Source organism: Planococcus citri, chromosome 3 (assembly GCF_950023065.1).
Source record: "Planococcus citri chromosome 3, ihPlaCitr1.1, whole genome shotgun sequence".
NCBI lineage: Eukaryota > Metazoa > Arthropoda > Insecta > Hemiptera > Pseudococcidae > Planococcus > Planococcus citri.
In genome coordinates, this window is record NC_088679.1 from 40,120,409 (window position 1) to 40,141,696 (window position 21,288).

Here is a 21,288-nt window from a genome sequence, read left to right on the forward strand (position 1 = left end):
TCAAAGGACTACAAGTTATGATGCTAAGTTTGGTAACCATGCAATAGATGGATACCTACCTATACACTTACAGGTATCCGAATAGTTGAACTTGGTTGCTTTTTATAGGAAATATGTAGGTATCTACGAGTATATCATCAAATATATCAGTTTTTAAGGCAGAAAAATTGAAAAAATTGTTTCATATTACAATCTTTTTCATTCATTTGAATGAATTGAAAATTTTTCTTGAATTGTACATTTTTCCTTTTGAAATACATTTATTTTAAAGTATTTTGTCTCTCGTTTCCGTAGGTACCTCTACCTACTCGTTAAAAATTCTCATTTGGAAAATTATATGTATATTTTGCGTTACTTTTATAGATCAAAATATTAATTTTTTTTTGATTCACCTAAGTCTTCTCCGAATTGAAAAAATTATCATGCCCGTTTGTCTCAGCATCGTTGAAGTAAGCCTACACAGCTTTCCTCTGACGATGCTTTGTTTCATCTTCGAACGCAAACGTCACGTTTCCCACCGGAGCATCGTGGGAAACCGTGCTCGCCCGCGCCATCATATATTTTGTAAATGACGGGCGCGTTCCATGTCAAATTACCAGTATCAAATTTTGGAAACATTATTTTTATGCCAAATTGAACATTTAAAGAGAGAGAAAGTCAACGGAATGTCTGACTCTGTAGAACATGGTGAAATAAATTACCTGTATTATTCAATTCTCACTTTTATGCTCGTGTATGTATGTGTGTGTTTTTTTGTTTGGAACGTGAGATGGTTTTTCAAAGAGCTTCCAAAATTCGATATTTTGATTTGTCTTTTGGTATACCTAATTCAAAATAAATTCTGTGGAGATCGAAGGGGTTCAAAAATTCGGTATTTTTTATGTAACGGATGGGTTAAGGATCAGTTTCCAAGACTCATTAGGTTGATGGAAGAGTTTTTGGCATTGAATGATTATGCATCCAAAGTTGTCAAACTTGATTACTTTCATGTACCCAGTAATGTTATTCTGATTAGATACTGTACTTCTAGAAAGGATTATTTATATTGAAAAATTATCCGCAAGAATTGATGAATTCCGAAGTTGATTGAAAAATTATTCGATGTTCGATTATTGCAGGTTGTACCGAAAGATTACAAAACCATGGCTGCCTTGTCAAAAGCTATCGCAAAAAATGTATTATTTTCGCATCTAGATGAAAACGAACGATCCGACATTTTCGACGCCATGTTCCCAGTGACATTTTTAGCCGGTGAAACTATCATTCAACAAGGCGACGAAGGAGATAATTTTTACGTTATTGATCAAGGCGAAGTGGAAGTACGTATTTACCACATAAATAACCTTTAGATAGTTCGTAATGTAAAATATAAAATAATTTTCAACCTATGTTTACGTACGAATTATGGAAAACTATTCGTGTACGCGCACGTGTTTAACAAAAGGCACTAGGCAGGGTGAAATTCTACGCGTTATTTTGACCCCTTATTGTAACGTTGGTAAAATCCACGGACACAAGTACGTAGACGTATTACCTGTGTAGGTTAGGTTTAGCAATGAAAATGGATTATTAAATCGGAGAATTTCATTTTTATTCGTAGCTCGTTGGCGAACTAGAAGTTCGTACGATTTACCTGCGTATCAGCTGCGTAGTGCGTATACCTATTAATACGCAGGTAATTCGGCTAAAATAAAATTTCGCGGATTTACATTATTAATTCGAGTAGTATGGGCTGGTGTTTGGAAATTACGCGTATTTTCGTAACGACGACCGCGATTCGCGTTCTTTCGTCTCTATAAGCCGAATGCAACCGATAAAATCGACATTGTTGAATTTTTAATATCCTTTTCAACGTAAACTCTGTATCAGTAATGGAGTTAATAAGCTTTCGTTGATAGTATCTCGCCAAGCTGTCAGAAGTATTTGTTATTGATGCAGCGTGAAAATCTTTAGCGAAAGGTCGAAAGTAGTTGCGATGTTTCTATACGCGCGCGTCTGAGGCATTACGTATTCGATGTCTATACGATGATATGTACCTATAATTTGATCAAAAATTAAAGCTGTTTGTTATTTTGACTGTAAAAAATTAGATTTCAATGGGGGGGAGGGGAGGGGGTAAATTCGTCTAGAGCTGGCTCTTTTTTGTAACATTTCTAAGAAAAAAAAAGTAGTAAATTTTTCGATATTTTAACGAAAAAATGTTCATCTCGAAAGAAAAAACTTTGAAATTGTTCAGTATTTAATTTTTCTGAAATGTTACATGAAATGTTGAATTAAAAGTAATTGATTCTTCAAACTCTCCAACTTTTGTTTACAAATCTTTCGTGTTTGTAGTTTCATTTTTCGAGAAATTATTCATCAAAATCCGAAGTATTGTTTGATGATTCGTAAGATCTTAAACTTTTAGAAAAAATCGTTCTATACTACAGCCATCATAAAAGGGTGCAAAGATGAAAAAAGAACCCTCGATTAAAAATTTAATTACAGCGTTAAATTTTCGCCACAAAGTAATAAGTTGCATTGTGTATCTAGGTAGGTATCAGATACCTTTTTCAAAGATAATGTAAATATTTACCCTAGAAGAAAATTATTAATTGTAAATTTTTCGTTTACCGATAACAGCTTAACGTGTGTATTCTATCGCCATTATATCACTTCGCCATTCTTAATCTATCACGTTTATCATCCATCGTTGTAATTTAATTTCGGGAATTAATTTTATTTGTAAAAGCGTCCGATCGTTGCGAAGGGGTAATTTTGAGATAATTATTTTTCCATTACTCTTATCGAAACAACGTTACTATGGAAATAAATTAGCGTTCAAGTTATACTCAACTCGTAGGTTTAAAATAGTGAGTAAGTACTAAGTAGAGATAGAGAAAACATTAATTGCGAATAATTGCAACAAACGAGGTACAGCACAATACAGATAACGAAGAATTAAAGTCGAACATTTGTGTTAGGTTTTCAATAGCATAGGCTAAAGAAACGATTCTATTCAAATGCGAAATTAACAACGAGCTGCTGCAAACCTTGAAAATTCGCAAGTTTATGGGCATATGGGTAATGGGTATTATGCGTAACGTACGTGTTACATGACGTAGAATACCCGCGTGGATAGGCCTATATCTACTACTACAGGGTGTTCTTTAAAACTACGTGATGTTTTGGGTACACATTAAAGGATGACTCGAATTACTTTTATGTATGGAGGTTTGCCTAATGTTACTAATTTATCACATGGAAGGCTGGATTTTGTGTGATTATTAGGCAGTTGGGAATTTTTGATTCGCTTCGTCCTCAATTTAGTAATTTCTTTTACTGATCCTCTTAAGAATAACGTGCCTTTTCTCTCCTCATTTCCAATTATGTTGTATGAAAAACCGAAAACGAGATAAATTGAGAAAAAGTAAAAAATTGTGCAAAATGCCAGGTTCAAGTAGGTACATGTAGTATTCCGATAGGTTATTGAAAAATATTCTGGGAAAGAATTTAAATTGGAGTTGTGTGCCTTCTTTATCAATTTAAATTAAAAAATGTGGATGGAAGGTGGTGGGGTATGTCGAAAAATCATGTACCCATGTATTTTTATAAGCTATACTGAAATTGTACGTATCTTTGAAAATGGTTCTGGTTTTGGGGCTTCAATTCGATATTGTGAGAGAAATGTGTAGGTACTAAATTATAAAAAATTAATGAGTGATATTATTTGCAATGGAAATTCGTTTATTCTTAATTCAATTTTGATCATATTTATATCTACTTGAAATATAGTATCTAATTTTGTCTCCTTTGGAAGAATTAGAGGTAAGGGGTGATCTAAAAATTTTTTTACCAGGATTTTACATCATAAAAATCAACTTCCTTGTGTTAATTTTAAACTACTCGCTCAGAGCCAAATCACTATTTTTGATTCGCTATACTGTAGTTTTTACAATAGTGGGTCCAAAATTTCAAAATTTCAAAATTTGGTAACAAAGAATCAAAAAATTAATTACAATAGCTAAAAACTTGTATTCGAGGCATTTGAGGGGGTTTTGAGCGTGAGCTCTTGTGATTAAGCGTCGAAAGGTATCATTTCTTGAACGGATGAAGTATTTTAGAGTGTTGTCAATTTTTTGGTGATCGTTGTGAATTTTAAAAAACCGAAAAAGTTTGATAATTTTTTTGCTATTTTTCTCGAGTTTTTTAAATTTGTAATAAATGACCAAAAAATTGGCAACACTGCATTCCAAAATATTTCCCCAATTTCAAAAATATAGTCATTCGTTGTTTTGGCTTGAGTAACGTAAAATATTTTAGAAGAAAAATGTTCAAAACAATTAAATAGCGATTTGCAGATTTTCAACCATTTCGTAGGACTCTAAAAGTGGTCTTGGATTTTAATGACAATGGCCTGGGTCGATGCAGAATCTCAAATACTATCTTTTGAAACTGGGTCATTTTTTCCCCAAGTTCTTGACAAATTTTCTAGAGTGAGATTTTCTGCCGAGCACTTTTTATTTTGTATACCTTTCTTTTACGCACGAGTGTCTTGCATGGTTTAAAACTAATTTTCTAATTTTTTTCAAAATTAAATTTTGAAATTTTTGACGAATTGAAGTTTTGAAAATAAATTCTTTTAACTGAAATTGAAACTTTGCGGGGCAAGGTACAAACTAGAAATTACAATAATGTTACTGGGTAATTCTCAAAAAAAAAGGTCAATTTTGATGTGCATAATTTTGAAAAACAAAAATCATTTTTTTGGAAAATTTCAAGTGGGAATCATTTGTATAGGTGTCCCAGATCCTTTTTCTAGTGTTGGCCTCAATTCAACCTCCCCCCCATGTGGGCCCTGACCACCCCCCCCTAAAACGGCGACAATTAGGATTCGACCCTCATCCATGTGTAATATGTCGATTGATATGTTTTCGAGGTCGTACAATTCGAATCTGGAGTTATTTTTTATGTAGAGGTGCAGGGTGAGACGTGGGGAGGGGGAAAATGGCAAATTTTGCGTAATTATCGTGTTTTTCAGGCCGCAGAGTTCTAATCTGGACTTATTTTTTTGTAGGGGTAGAAGTGAGGCGTGGGGAGGGAGAAAATGTCAAATTTTGCTTGTATTATCGTGTAATATGTCGACTAGTGCGATAAAAGTACAGCTGTCTGAAATTTGGCCAAGTCGAAGGACATTTGGGGTATAAAATCGAATGCACACCAATGAAAGGAGGGGCTAAAAATCTCAATATACCATATGTGAAATGTGTGAGGGATGATCCTTGAATGGACCAAAAAAAAAAATCATGCTAAATCTTTGAGAAATTTGCCATGTACACGATTTTTACCTTTTTTTGAGAATTACCCAACTACATACTTACATGAAGGCATGAAACTCTCCTTAGTGTGCGTTTGTGTGACAATCTGAATTAACAAAAAGATCAAGTGTGAACTTTCAACGGTTTGTCTTAATCTAGGAATGGCATAACTAGTACCTTCCCTTCCTAGACCTATCCAACTTTACTCTGAGTTTTATTGAAAACGTAACTCGATAGTTTACGTTTAATTGTTCGATAAATTGTTCATTTAAAACGGACGTCGCCCTTGTAATACGATCAAGGTGGTCGAATAAATTCTATTTCTAGTTAGTGCTAGAAGATCGCCTTGTTATACCTAGGTTTTCACCATATGGTTTATCCATGATACGTATGCATAAGTTGAATCTATCTCTATGTAGCCTATTTGTATATCTGCTGCGTTTACTGTACAGGGTTCCCATGGGAGTGAATTACCAAACTAAAAATTAGGATATAATCGAAGATTATTTTAGCATAAAAAATATCGATGAACATGTTGCCTACTTTGAAATTCGAAGGGGCAAATACCCTTTGAAGAAGAAACAGTTGAAATATTAATCCTTTTTGACAATTGAAGGAGTTGCGAATAGATCGTGAAAAAGATTTTGTAATTTAAAAATTGATCTAGAGAATGGATGCCTATACACGTTTCATTCATTTTCACTTTAAAGTACCTCTTTTTTGCAAAGTCCCTTCGTCAGTAATTTACAAATTTAAATTTAAATTTTTTATCACTCGTACATTTTCATTTTTTTTTTGCCTGAATTTTCATTAATCCTGACATTTTGTTTTACAGTTCTACGTAAACAATGAACTGGTTACCACGGTCGGAGAAGGAGGCAGTTTTGGCGAATTAGCTTTGATTTACGGTACACCCAGAGCAGCCACAGTACGTGCAAAGACTAACGTAAAATTATGGGGTATCGATAGAGATTCGTATAGAAGAATTCTAATGGGATCTACAATACGTAAAAGGAAAATGTACGACGAATTTTTGTCGCGTGTATCAATTCTAGGTACGTGTATTTTTTTTTTACCAAAAAATCCTCTTTTACATCAAGGAGGTACCTATTTATGATAAATATTAACATTTCATATTCGTAAACGTAGGTACATATAATATGCTTACCTATAGTTCTAAAAATAAAAAAAAAGGTATTGGCTTGAAGTACATACGTGCGTATGAATAATTCAGAAGAGATTTATATTTGTTGTTTTTTTTTTTTTTACTCATTTACCAATTCGCAGAAAGTTTAGATAAATGGGAAAGACTCACAGTAGCCGATGCATTAGAACCAGTTTCATTCGATGATGGCGAAACAATAGTAAGACAAGGCGAACCTGGCGATGATTTTTATATTATAGTCGATGGCACTGCGTTAGTTTTACAATACAGAGCCGAAGGCGATAAACCTGTCGAAGTTGGAAGATTAGAACCTTCAGATTATTTCGGTAAGAAATCCGTTCATTCTTTAAGGAACGATTCTCTTTTGATAAGTCGTTGCAATGAGCTTCGAATTACAAACTATAAATGCGGTGTAACGTAAATGAAAGCTTAAAAGAAACGTTTTCACCGAGAAAATTAAATTATTTCCAACAATATAATGTATTTTTTCTTTTTAAAAATTCGCCGTTGTAAATTTAAAATAACCGAAGATACTTTGTAAATGGATTTTTTTCATCCAAGAAAAGGATATTATTTAATTTACGCTCGTTAGAACGGCTTGGCTTTTTATTCAGATTATATAAAACGCTCGTTTGGCGGTTTATTTTTCACTATACGATTGAAAAAACTTGTTTTGCTTTTTTCTGGAACAGAGATTGCGTTACGTGTGTACTTATTTATAATATAAATTTAATTCACGGAGAAAAAAGTTTTCAACCTTGTTATATTATTTTTGCTTTGTATTAATCAAAAAAGTTATTTTTAATAATTTTCCAGTCTACTTGGAAAATATAAATTGATATAAAAAAGTTCAAACTTTTGTATAATTATAATGTTTTTTTTTTTTTTTTTTTTTGCTAAATTCGAGTCGAGAAAAAAATATTATGGTCGAAATGGAAAAATCACGTTCTGCTCGGAACTTATGTAACTTATTTTTATTCCACGTATTTCTGGTTGCCTATTTAAAGATCGCGTGCGTTTTTAAATTTACCTATGTATTTTTACGCGTTTTTTTTTCTTTCGCCTTTGAATGGTTATTCTCCATAGGGGAGCGTTGATTAGATTTTTTTCACCTTAAATGCAACGTAGGTACGCTTTTATAAATATTGAATAACGTATTCGTTTTCAACGTTTATTTACCTTTACTTACTTTTATTTGTATTGCGAACACATCGAGTTTAATTGATTATTTTGTTAATTTGTGTTATTTTATAGGTGAAATTGCATTATTATTAGATAGACCGAGAGCCGCCACAGTAGTTGCAAAAGGACCTTTAAAATGTGTAAAATTAGATAGAGCCAGGTGAGTACATTTACCTGTTACCTAACAGTAGTAGCATAAATTTTATTAATTTTTCACGTACTACCAGTCGCCTATTACAAATGGCTGGTAAAACTTTCCATCTCTCGAGGGCTATTTATACAGGGTGTTCCAGAATAACCTTTCACATTTTGGTGAGCACTGATCTGCGTTCAAATGGTGTTAGGGGAATGGTAAAAGCGGTTCCAGGTAGCCAACACATGCCGAATTATGTTTCAGTATTAATTTTTTACCATGGAGAAGTGGACGGCTGTGCAGCGCGCTTTTATTGTAAAGGCCTTTTTCAAAAATAATGACTCTTACATTAGTGCAATTCGTGCCTTCCGCAAACATTTTAAACTTACCGGTAAAAGTGAAGTGCCATCGAGGCCAACAGTGAAATTATGGGTAAAAAACTTCGAGAAAACCGCTCATGCTTGTAAAAATAAGCCTACAGGTCGGAAAAGATCAGTAAGAACGCCAGAAACAACGGACCGAGTAAGGCATTCAGTACAGACTACCCCTACCACTTCAATACGTAAACGAGCGTTAAATTTAAAAATCAAACCAACTTCTCTGCAACGAATTTTATCTGAAGACCTCAGTTTCCATCCATATAAGATTTTAATCATTCAAAAGTTACAAAAAACTGATTTTGTGAGAAGAAAATCATTTGCCGAGGATATGCTTACAAGAATTGATACTGGTGAGATTCCATTGAACTCGTTACTCTTTACTGATGAAGCTCATTTTTATCTAAACGGTGATGTGAATAAACAAAATATGCGCTACTGGTCGACAGAGAATCCGATGATAATACACGAGAAACCTCTACACTCCGCTAAGTTGACTGTTTGGATGGGCGTGGCTAAATTCGGTATAGTGGGACCGTATGTGTTTGATGAAACGGTGAACGGTGAGAGGTATCGCAAAATGTTAAACGAGTTTCTCATTCCTGAATTGAAACGCAGACACAAGTATAGAGTTACTTGGTTCCAACAGGATGGCGCTACCTGTCATTCCGCAACGGACACGATTTCTTTATTGCGTGAGCATTTTGGTCATCGAATAATTTCGCTGAACACAGAAATTTCATGGCCACCTCGATCCCCTGATTTTTCAGTATGTGATTTTTTTTTATGGGGTTACCTCAAGTCAAAAGTATATCAAGATGATCCTAGGACTCTGAAACAGCTCCTAGATAATATTATTCGTGAATCAAGACTGATTAGAAGAGAAATGCTCAACAAAGTGTTCAATAATTTTAAAAAACGTTTGGTCGATTGTGTCAAAAATGATGGAAAACATCTTGGTGGAATAATTTTTAAAACTTAATTTATAATGAAAACTCAAATATATGGTCTAAAAACGGCACATTTCTACTTCATTTTGGTTATAAAAAAATTTCCGTAACCATTTTTCTCTCAGAGCTACTAATAAAACAAAAGTGAAAGGTTATTCTGGAACACCCTGTAGTCGAAAACCCTCACCCTTCTGCGTCTTTATTACATAAACCGAGCGTTTACTTTAAACGAGCAAATTCAATGTGAAAATTTATTACCTAGTTCGAGTATTTTGTAAGAGAAAGAGAGTATAAAAAAAGGCTCGCTTGGATGTATTTTTTTCATCCCTTAAGATGCGTTTATTCATTTTGAAAACGGTATTTCTTGGCAGGTTAATTCTATTCCAGTAATTTGCCTTGTAAAAATAAAAAATTTCGCGAGTCTAGTTTATTTTTCATTTAAATTTTTGACGAATTCGAGATCCGAGGTCGAAAGTACCTTCGACATTTAGAATGTAAATTGAATTGAATCCTGCTTAAGATGAATTTTTAAACAAATTACCTACTTATTGCTTGAGGGGGATATTTTTTAAAGCGTTTTTAATCAAGTAGAAAATACCTAATTTTCCGAGTAAGATGTTTTTTGGAGTTTTTTTTTCCTGAGGAGAAAGTTTCAAATTGAAACGATATATTTAGTGAGAATAATATTCCGTAGGTTTTACTCGTTTTTAGAGTTTATTTATTTTAATTCTATTGTAATGGTATTTTTTTGTTTCATCATTTTGCGTTGTTCTGTTTGCAGATTTGAAAGAGTTCTAGGTCCTTGTGCAGATATATTAAAAAGAAATATTACGCAGTATAATAGTTTTGTATCTTTATCCGTTTAAACGAGTGAGTATCTCTTTAATTTACATATAAAAATAATAAAAACTACTCGAATTTGAATGAAATCGTGTTAATGAAGAGTTGGGTTTAAATTTATTGTTTTACTGAATTGATTGTGGTAAAAAACATTTTTTAATTCAACTTATTAAATAAATGTTCGAAAATTTGAAAAAATTCTGAAAAAAATAAATGTTGAAATTGTTTTAACCTGATATCAATTAGCTTCAGCTGAAACCGAATTTCGCCATTTTCATATCGTACTTTCAACTGATTTCTAAAACCTTTAGCAAGATTTTGGTGTTTTCTGCAGATTTCAAATAGTTTTCAAAGGCTTAAAAATAAATGGGGGGGGAGGGCTGAAAATTGATTTATTTCTGTATTTTGGCGTAAATTTAAGGTGGACGATCTCAAGTGTAATTTTTCATGTGGTTTTAAATTTTCAAAGAGACCGAAATATTTAAAAAAAAAAATTGTTAAATTGATGGTGGAGCATTTACAACAAAATTCCCAATTTCACTATTTTTACTATTTTTTTTCATTCATTAAAAAACTTGAACCTGCTCAGAATATTGTTTGGGCTGTTTTATTAGGAATCTCTGAAACTGTGGATTTTCGAGTTTCAGTTTAAAGACTTTGAAAACGGGGGGAAACCAAATGTTTATCTGTTCTAATCAAAGTTCCTTGCATAAGAGGAAAATTTTAAAATAATGAGCATACTTGAAATTTTTTGGAACTGCTGGAAGCTCTAGATGGGCTGAAAATGGTGAAATTTTTATTGCAGACTGTCTTATTTTCATTCAGGAACAATTTTTTTTATAAATGTAAAGAAATACCTGACAAAGTATCATGAAGTCATTTTTGAACTGAAACTCAAATTAATATCTAAGAATGTACGCGTTTTGAAAATACGACTTGATATGAAAAATTGAAGCATTTTTTCCAAGTTTTCAAAAGTCAGCGTGACGCGGATTAGCGTCACACAGACCTCCGGCGCAAAAAACGTACTTATCCATGTCAAAAAAAAGCATTTATTATTTAAATGAATAAAATATTCCAAATCCAATTTATTATAAAGTGAATCTATAATTTGAAAACGTATCAAGAGTGTTCGTATTGAAAGCGAGAAACAATTTTCCTTCGAAAGAGCTTCGAAATTCTGAAAAATTAAGATGTTTTTTTTGGCGGTCTATTCATTTTTCTGTCTCTTTGGTTTTTGATATCTCCGTAATTTAATTACGTCTTGAAAAATCCTGATTTAAATTGATCAACAACTTTTTAAAACGATATAATCAGAAATTGTATCTTTAAGCTTACTGTTCCAAGTTCAAGTTCATCCATAAATAAATCTCGAGAGCGAATGCACATGTATGTACTTACTTAAAGTTATGGTATTCAATTCGTATAGAGGTCGTAAAATATGCGCAATCTTCGATTCCATAAAAAATAGGTACCTTCCTCCCGATTTGTACAGCTTGGAAAAAAAAATGTTCATCGACAAGTGGAATTTTTCAACAAATCGCATCTCTGCGCATAAATTTGTGCAGAAATAAAAAACCGCGTGTTTCCAAAGTTGATCTTATTTTTTATTCTGTCTTTTTTTATCTGTTACAGATTCGTGAATTAGAAATTTATGTAAATTCTCCAGAAAAAAATTTTCTTCGGTGGTAGTTATGGAAGTCGCTGAACGTTACATAAGGGAACGTATATTTGTATTTTTTATTACGCGACCAAGATTCAATACCTACGAATAGAATGCCAATGTTATTTTTTCAAATTTTTATATCCGGGTGCAATGTCATCTCTTCTATGTCAGCTTTTATTGTTGTTATTACACGATTGTTGAATTGAATATAATTCAATGTGTATAAAATAAAGTTTATTATAAATTAATTATAATACGTATAATTGAAAAAAAAAATTGTACAATTAACGAGTCGTCATGTTATAAGTAATTTACTAACGAATACTTTTAAATTGTTAAAAAAAAAAATGTATCGTATTTATTTTAATAAATGCTTACTTACCGTTTTAAATTTCATTCTAACCCGAACTACTAGATCAACAAAATTAAATAGGTAATAAAGATAGATGTGCTCGTCTACTCAGAATCAGATATCTACTCTTAGGTACCTACCCGAATATAATGGATTTTATGTTAAAACATGGATAAATATTCAAATGATAATCTAAATTAAACGTACCTACTACGCCAGAGATTCACCTGCTGGTAGCTTTAGAAGATTACATATTCGTTTTGTCGAAACAACGTTTTGAAAATGTGGTTTCACCGCCAAGGAGTTGATTGGTGTGTTGTAAATGGTAATACGAAATACCTTAATGGAAGTTTCGCCAGGATTTATCGTGACGTTTTGTATAAATGGCTCAAAGTTCATTCTACTTCGAGTAAAATTATAGGTACTTCAAAAGTTATTCGTTTTAATTTAGTGATAGGTACGTATATTTGCATACAATTCTCAGAAAATAATGATAGCACGCACCCTCCCACCGATGATTTTTTTTCAATTTACCGGTAGTCAAATTTTGTACATGTGGGATGATGTATAACTTGCGGCCAAAAGAACTCGAGAATTAATCAACTGTGGGCGAAACACCGTAGCTGAAATTAACCCCAGTATGACCCCAAATTAGTCAAGGATCTCTTTTATTTCACGATGAAAATGAAATTGACATTTTCCCTGTTGCATTATTTGCGAATTATGTATGTACTTCGACCAGCTTTTCGAGTCAAACTGAAGTGAGCTGCCTTCTGGAATTCAACCATGCTGAATGGATTGCATACCTAGTTCACAAAGGCGAACTGCTTCAGTACCAGGCGTTGAAGATATCTTAGTACGTATCTTCAATCTGAGCACCTCAAATGCAAAGGAAAAATTCAAAATTTGGTGTGGGACTTCAGGAAGATCTTCTCAAAGGCGATGAATTCTTACGAGGTAGGGTAGTGTTTTCATGCATCAGTCACACGTAGTCTCCTGAGAGAGGGGAGGGACCTGAGTTTTAAGTCGTTTCAACTTTCAAGTGAATTAAAAACGTAGGTATTTCAAACATTGGAAATAACGGGGATTTTTTTTTTTTTGATTTAAATTTTATGTCACTTTTATTTTTTGCATTAAAATTCTAATTTAAAATATGTAAGGCTAAAAAAATATAAAAAATTGAAATGAAGTTTTACTTATTAGGTGTTGGTAGGTAGGAACTTGGGAAGATACATCTTTTTGTCTGTTGAGTTCAGGTGATTTAATTAATATTATTGCATTCTCTTTTCCTCTCTCAGTTTTTCCTTAAATTGAAAACATCAGAAATTTATCAAAAAAAAAAAAAAAAAAAAAAAAAAAAAAACAGGAAGATAATGTACTTAAATTATTATCCAGTTTTTAAAAATTGTTTTTTTTTTTTAAAATCTAAAAATGTTTTTTTTTTGTTTTTTGATTCCTACAAGAAATTTTCACACGTCACGATGTTAAAATAAATGAGGAATTTTTCTTGAGTTAACCTTCGCCGATTTTTTTTCCTAATTATTAAACTGAAATATATCCCTGATTTAAAAGTATTTCCTTAAAGGAAAATTTGCTTTAGTTTTTTACCTTCTTTTTATGTATTTCATCCTTTTCCTCGCCGTATCATTTTTTCACCCTCCCAAAAATCAAAAACCTGGAGATTTTTTCAACGAATTTCAATACCTATAAAAATTGTTCATAAATGTCTTGATTAAGCTTCCAATTTTTGATGACGAATTCGCCATTAGGTTCATCTTCGTGTAATGGTTTTTCGCAATCTTCTCAGACGATAACCTAAGTAGGTACCCGTACATATTAGATACTTACCTAAGCCTACCGCTGCTGGTTTCGTTGAAACTCGATAATTTATTTTTAAAACCCAAACATTCTCACAAAACCGTCAATCACAAAAGATGGTTATGCTCGTACTTGTACACAGTTCTCACGCAATCTCTACGTTAAATGATTTTTTTTACAGATGTGTTTCATTTTCAAGTAATCTCAATCCAGCTGTTAGATTTTTATTATCATACTCATTTACTGAGTAAAGACTGTATGATAGTATGATAGGTTATCTTTTAATTACAATTAAACAAAAGATTCTGCATTATTTGTAACCATTTAGTAATAAACAGTGTTTGTATTAAATCGAGTATTAAAAACAGCCTATAGTCGTGTTACGAAGAGCTTCAATGCCTATATTTATTACTTACTCAAATATCCTCAATGGTACAAACAATAAACAACATTGTACCCTATAAATAGTTCGGAAAATATAATCGTTTCCAAGTAGCTCTTTAGTCTTCACAATCGTTCGAAAGTAAACAAAGTTGTTAAATAAGAGTTATAAATCTTTTTCGGCAGTTTAGCGTGTGAAGCTATTGGCGTAAAGTGCATTGGAACTTAGCAAGTGAGCACCTATCTATCAGTTTCGAAGGTATTTCGATCAGAAAAATTTATGTGTTGAGAAAATAGGCTTCTGTACATTTTCGAGGGTATTTTCCGTTCGTGTTGCTTGCTCGACTAATTTTGAGTAATATTTCGGGTATAATTTCAGGTTTATTTTATATCGTAAATAACTTGGGTAGGTACCTATTCGAAATAGGAATCTCAAGAGTAATAATAAAAAATACATATTTTGGTTAAAAATTTAAAAAAAACCAGTAGGTACGATCGTGTACTTGAATAATATAATAGGGAAGTATTTTATAATAGATAATCAATAATCCAAAACTTTTGTTCAGCAGCATTAATGATTTTATTATTTAATTAAATTAAAAGACACAAACTTTACAAAAAAAAAAGGTCATGAAAAATGTCTTAAATTAAATTTATCAGTTCAATGCAAAGCGATTCTTAAAATAAGAAATATTTGAAACACAAAAAAACTCATGACTAAATAGTTACCTCACAAATAAGTATGCAGGTAACGGCAACATGTTGAATTAATTCTCATTAACCGTAATAATTATACATTTTATAATCAGGTTGGTCACATTTAGGATATAAAGCATGATTATTTTCCATTTGATATTGAAAAACTGTATTCTTTGGTCTCATCTTCAAATGCCTATTAATTGCATGTTTTCGATTGTTTTGTATTTCATACGAATTATCGTAATTGGAATTTGGATAAATTTTCTGGTTACTCCAATCCGCTTTTGTGGTACATTGTTCATTTGGTCTGACATTCGAATCCCAGTTGACATTAAAATTAAAAGGCCAATTCTGCGAGAAAAATATGCATATTTATTAAATTATAATTTTCAACATTACGAGTTAAAAAATAATTCATAATTTTTATGAGAGCTGCGGCTGCTGAAAAGATAAATAATTTTTTATGTGTTTCGATTCAACGATTCGAGTCATTTAGAAACGTTATCGCGAGACAAAAGCCACCTGTGAATTTTCTTCGTTATGGGCAGTCTTCCAGAATGATTTACGTAGAGGATTATTTTAAAAAATCGTAGTTTATGTCTGACGTTCGAAAATGAGTATATTCGAGCTTTTTGTTTACTCGTTAAGTTAGCATCAAGTTTTTCAAAAAATTGCACAATTTTTGTATTTTTTTATAAAATTATAGATACGTAGGCTAAAACGTAGGTACTCAACTTTATCTACCTACCTAAGCTTACTTTGTAAATGCAGCACATGCTATCTTTTATAAAAATACACTTGATTTGATCTGATTTGAACTTGCCTAGGCGAAATAAATAAATAAATCTTACCATGTTCATTGGATGAATATCGGGGTGATTGGTTTCATTTTCTGATAATTTTAAAACAGCCCTCAAGTGAGCAATGTAGCTGGTAGCCAATCGCAACGTATCTAATTTGGAAAGTTTTGTGTCAGGTGGCACCCAAGGTAAAGTTGTTTTTAAGCGACAGAAAGCTTTACTCAGAACTCTCATTCGAGCTCTCTCTCTGGCATTTGCAGCGTTCCTTTGATGAGGATGATTAAATTGATCGTTCGAATCATCGTAATCGTCGTCATCTTCGATCATGCGATCGGATTCGTTTCCATTTTGGCATGAATTGTGTTGGGTCATGGTGATATTTCAAGTCGCTGGTAAAATTACGTAAATTCGTATTAATGCGATGCTTAAGGCAAATTTTCCTAATTTATCTAATATCTAGGGTAAATTGAGTTGAGAAGATGAAGAAAATGAACTGTACCTACTCGTAGGATAGCCGATTTCGTAGCTCACGTGAGCCTTCAAAATATTTTTGTGACTGATTAACAAATGGCTGAGAGAGGTAAAGAGTTTCTTAAAAAGTGATAGGTACAATATTTAGTCACCGAGTTCTTCAAAACTCATTTTAAAAATATAGCTAGGCATTTTTTTTTCAATTTTTTGACAAATTTGTTTCCACCTACGTATAATCATTCCATATTGCTCTAATTTTTTAAAGGGAATCTCAAAAAGTCTCCTACAACAATTTTTTACTTTTTATAGGATTTTATTAGGTAGGTAGGCTGAAATTTTTCTTTTTCCCTACACGTTTTTTTTGTTTGTTTAAATGAAAAAACATGAAAACATGAAATTGTCTTGGATAAAAACATCTCACTATTTTGATTAGTCGTGGGGGGAGGGTGATAATTAATGTTTAGAATGGGCTTTAGATATCAGTATCACCAACGACGACGTAATAAAGTGAGAGAATATTAGCCAGTGAATTAAATTAGTTAGGTAATAATAAGTTTATAGATTTTTCTATACTTAATGGAAATTTACCTACTCGAATTTTTGAAATGTTAAATGTTATTCCAGTGATTCAAAAAACTGGTCAAAGTTCAGAAAATATTTGAAAAAATCAATTTCTCGAAAAATCTTACAACTTTTTTTTTAGAATGTCAAGTATGGTGGTTTTTTTAAACAAATTTAGTAAAAACATAGGTACTTTTGAAGTTTTGATAAAAGCATTGGATTAAAAACAAAAAAAAAAAAACAGTTTTACCATTGTGTTTTTATTAAAATTTTCTTTCAAAAATAGCCATAAAAATTTTGATAACAACTTTTTTTGGTGATTTTTTTTATAAAATCATTCAGTATGTACTTGCCATTCAAAGCTGATGAAGCACGAAAAATTTTAAAAAATTTTCTCGTGAATGTGAAACATTGTTCACTTGATGATATGATGATACGAGTACTTAAACCTATAGTCAATTTCGCTCTAAGATGAATCATGACTGCATATAGGTACCAATCCTTTTGTATGTATTTATTTCGTACTATTTCAAATCATAAATTTTAAGCATTAAGGCATGATAAAAATTTTTTAGTTACAAATTTTAAAAATCTATATATCCGATAAAATGAATATCAGGAGACAGATTTCATAAAATTGCAAAGAATATAGGTTCTCAGTTCTCACACAATCTCCCATGATCGACGACCTCTTGTCTTGGAGTCTTGATTTTAGTTTTTCGAAAAAGAGGTTCACTTTTCTCAAAACATTGGGTTTTCATTTCATTTATTGTCAGGAGCTGATATGGTTTTATAATTGGAAATGACTCTAGGCAAAATCAGAACTTATAAATTTTCTTCAATTTCGAGTAGGTAACCACAAAAAAAAACGCGAACTGAAAAACTTTTGAAAGATTCGTCCAGTTGGGAGCTCTTTTTAATTGATAATTATTTATAGGATAGAAAATTATTTATGCAACTCAAATTCACATTTTTTTTGTGTTATCAATTTTTTCAAGGAATTTTACCTGAAACTGGTTTGAAATTAGATGCATATTTTTGCAATTTTTTTTTCAAATTGGCTTTCCAAAAAAATATATTAATTGAAAATTTCAAACCACGAAAGATAAACAGTTTTTTTTTTAAATTTTATCGACGAATTCAATCTACCAACTACAAAAAAATAAAAAAAATTGAAGACCAAAGTCCGGAGAAATTATAGACAAGAAGGGAAACTATAATACAGGATTCAGTGACCTCTGCTCGTCAGAAATTGTTCGAAGTTTTGAAAAAGTAGGTACCTTGTTCAAAAAACTTGAAAATTGTGGATAATTATTAATTCAATAAAAGATACTTGAATGAATAAACAATCGCAGATTAACGAGATTTCTCACGATAAAAAAATGTTTACCATATGATCTGTGTAGGTATAGATATAAATGAAGAAAAAATAAGGCATAAAATTATCAAAAATAGTCAATTATCTATTTAATTAAGTACACAAGTAATCACTTACACACATACCTGAATTTCTCGACTTTTCAAACCTTCGTATGATTAATTTTTCAAATTAATTACCACAATTTTATAGCAGCACTAAAATCTCTTAAATATCGGGGTTTTCACTTATCTACGTTAAAATCTATTAATTAAAATGTATTAATTGTCGACTTTAAAAGAAGATGATCTTTTTCACTGAGAAATGGGTGTTAATAGGCGTGGTAAAACTTGACTAATTTAACGAATAGAGCCTGGGTGCTACTTTCTTCCACATATGATTGGGTGAGCATTTGGCACCAGTTCAAACATATTTCAAGAGTAATTACAAAACCAACAGAATTGAAGGTTAGGCATTTATTTTGAAAAAAAAAAAGATTTTATACAATACCTACCATTGTGCACTTTCTTCAAGATATATTTATCTGTAATTCGCATTCAAAATAGACCACATAGGTAGGCAGGATGATTTAAATGAGGTACCTATGTACACATACCTTTTCACAATAATTTTTTACCTGCAAATATTATGAATTGAGCGGTTGCAGTTTAAGCGAGCAATTACTCGTACAACGATAAGCTTAAATTCTCATTTTGAGTTTTTTATAATCATTCAATCACTGATATATAAAAAAAAATATGGTATCGTATAAATGCCCACTATGAGGATTATTTTTAGACAAAAGTTTGGAGAAAGGTTAAAAGTTGAAAAATTATCGTGAAATTTACAAAAAACACAATAACTAATATTTAATTCATATTTTTGCTCAATTCGAACTGAAAAACAATCACGAGAACGAATTACTCACAGTACTTCAATTTCATCTACATATTTTACCAAATCATGTACTATTCCAAATTGAGTAGGCATCTAAAATAGTGCGTACATCTTATAAATATGCAGGTACCTACTTCCTATAAATTCTCTGTATTATGTGCTTATTCGAAATATTAAACATTTTTATTTTCTTTTGCACAAATGTTACATCCATTTAAACCTAAAAAAACACATGGTACCTAAAATTTCATTTCGTAGGCTCCAAACTCTTACTCTTCTGTCTTCTCACAGTAAGGATTTTCTTGAAAAAATGGATAAAGAAAGATTTTATAAAAATTCGTATTTTTAGCAAGAAATAAATTTTTGGTATTGAGAAGAAGAATCTCTCTCTTCACCCACGTTTTGTCAAGTAACTGATTGATTGGTATCCGTTTTTAACGTTCAATTTTCGGGACGTGGAGCTTTAAAAATTGTACATAGCCCTCTACCTAGAGCTCAACTACCTACATTATGATCTTTTAATTACCTAGGTAGACCTATAGCCTTACCTCTGGTCTTCATTGCAGTAAAATTAATTTTAAAATAGATTTAAAATGTATTTAATTCACAAAAATCTATAGATTTTGAAAAATTCCCATTTTAAAATCAGCGTTCTAAAATTAGAATTTGAGTCTCAAAATGGTAAGAAAGGGGCATTTGAGATTTTTTCAGCGTAGTTTTTTCTTTTGTCAAGTTGAAATGGAGAACTTCCCACGTCCTTCTCAATTTGAAACGTAAATAAAGAAATTAGAAGATTTTTACTGAAAAAAAAAAAAAAAAAGTATGAAGGGGAAGCAATCATTGCCTGTTGCGTTGTCTATATTTTTATGCGAAGAGATAAGAGAAAACTTCTCTCACCTTGCCAAAATTAAAGGCAACTTGATACCTACCTAAGTACATATCCACAAAAATCTAGGAATTCTTTTTCTTATACGAAAATTTTTTTAAAAAAATCTCTCCCATCATTGTATATGTCGATTGAAAACATACATGACACAAAACAAACCATCGAAAAAAATTAATCGCATACCTACACCAAAAAAAAAAAAAAAACAAAACCTACCTCAACGTAATTTCTTCGTTGAATGAAGATAACCCTGTCACGCATCTGAAAAATATTTCATTAAGTAAAAAAAAAGAATCCCTAATCACCCTCAATTTGTCAAGCCTGCTCGGATTTCTTTAATTAAGACCAATCAACGCCTTAAGAGGCGACAAAATGCTCTCTCCCCTAAATTATCTTAATGTTTATTCACGAGCGTTCGCTGTATTCTAGAAATAATGCGAGTTAGTAACCATTTCCAAAGTGTAGAAGGAAACATCATGAACGCCGGCTGGCTCATGTCACCTAAATCGGTATTTAAGTATTCGCTTCCTGGTGTCAAACACGTGAATTTATGTCATAGATTAATTTATTTTCGATTTTTTCTACACCCTTCGTCTCTGATTTTTTTTCTTTTTCGATCAAATAAGTAAATAAGTACCTACTACCTACCTATGTAAGCTGCTGAACTTTTTTTACATTTTTCGTTTGAAATTGAATTATGCCGCTCTACCTTAGCGTTGTTCTTCTTATATACCTACCTACGTCATTTTTCATTGAAAATTAAGGAATTTCAAGCAATCTCTTCGGCTAAAAAATCCAGAACATAATTTATTTTTTTTTAATTTTCTGAAACATTTCAAGTCTCGCAATGATGTTATTTAATTTATAATGTCGGAGAATATTTCAATAAATTGTGCATTTTTTCTAACAAGCGTAAAGTTACACCCTGTCTAGAATAGCGAAGGTAAGGTGCTCTAAATATGAAAAATTTTTCACTTTGCTAAAATAGTGGTTTCCGTAAACGCCTACAACGTTTAAATTATAAGGGTGGTTTGCACACGCCTAAAGATTCGATTATTTATGTTGACTTTGCTGCCACAGATGACACCATCGGTGATGCAACCGCATCGATTATGTACTTCCTGTCATAAAGGATTATTTATGTTTTTCTTACGTCGTTATGTATAGGTTGAAAAACGCATCTGTCTTCAAATACAAATGACCGTTTAAAAAAGGTCACTGGTTTGCGAAACAGGCAGCTCAACGCGTCTACGGCAGAGGGTTACACTGATCGAATTACAACATTTTTTACCTTTTTAAATGTTATCTTCTGAAGTTTTTTAAAATAACATTCCATCTCGAGTGCTACGACAGCCATGTTTTTCAATATTATAAGTTTCCTCTGAGTAAACATTCTCAAATGCATTGTTTTATATATGCAGTCTTACAGGGTGGTCTGAATGGATTTTTTTCATCC

General features: G+C 31.8%; 2 protein-coding genes across 3 annotated transcripts in view; one reads left to right on the forward strand and one right to left on the reverse strand.

The window, feature by feature from the left end:
* Pka-R1 (protein kinase, cAMP-dependent, regulatory subunit type 1) overlaps positions 1-12,001 on the forward strand; it is an 87,948-nt gene extending 75,947 nt beyond the window's left edge. For both annotated transcript variants that reach the window (XM_065359201.1, XM_065359202.1), the window contains exons 3-8: positions 1,119-1,319; positions 6,133-6,352; positions 6,585-6,788; positions 7,717-7,804; positions 9,886-9,974; positions 11,580-12,001. In XM_065359201.1, the coding sequence (XP_065215273.1) occupies positions 1,119-1,319; positions 6,133-6,352; positions 6,585-6,788; positions 7,717-7,804; positions 9,886-9,970 (798 nt within the window). In that variant the 3' untranslated portion in view covers positions 9,971-9,974; positions 11,580-12,001. The remainder of the gene's footprint in view (positions 1-1,118; positions 1,320-6,132; positions 6,353-6,584; positions 6,789-7,716; positions 7,805-9,885; positions 9,975-11,579) is intronic.
* Positions 12,002-14,731: 2,730 nt separating this feature from the next.
* HLH54F lies at positions 14,732-18,337 on the reverse strand. The gene is made up of 3 exons (XM_065356179.1): positions 18,196-18,337; positions 15,712-16,049; positions 14,732-15,211 (listed from the first exon to the last, which is right to left on the reverse strand). The coding sequence occupies exons 2-3, from the start codon at positions 16,030-16,032 to the stop codon at positions 14,939-14,941; spliced, it is 594 nt and encodes a 197-aa protein (XP_065212251.1). The 5' UTR covers positions 16,033-16,049; positions 18,196-18,337; the 3' UTR covers positions 14,732-14,938.
* Positions 18,338-21,288: the final 2,951 nt, after the last annotated feature.

Excerpts from the sequence above, each read along its gene's own strand:
- HLH54F (XM_065356179.1), bottom strand. The coding sequence starts at position 16,032 with ATGACCCAACACAATTCATGCCAAAATGGAAACGAATCCGATCGCATG. Across the intron at positions 15,212-15,711 it reads ATATTCATCCAATGAACATG|AATTGGCCTTTTAATTTTAA; the intron begins GTAAGATTTATT and ends TTTTTCTCGCAG.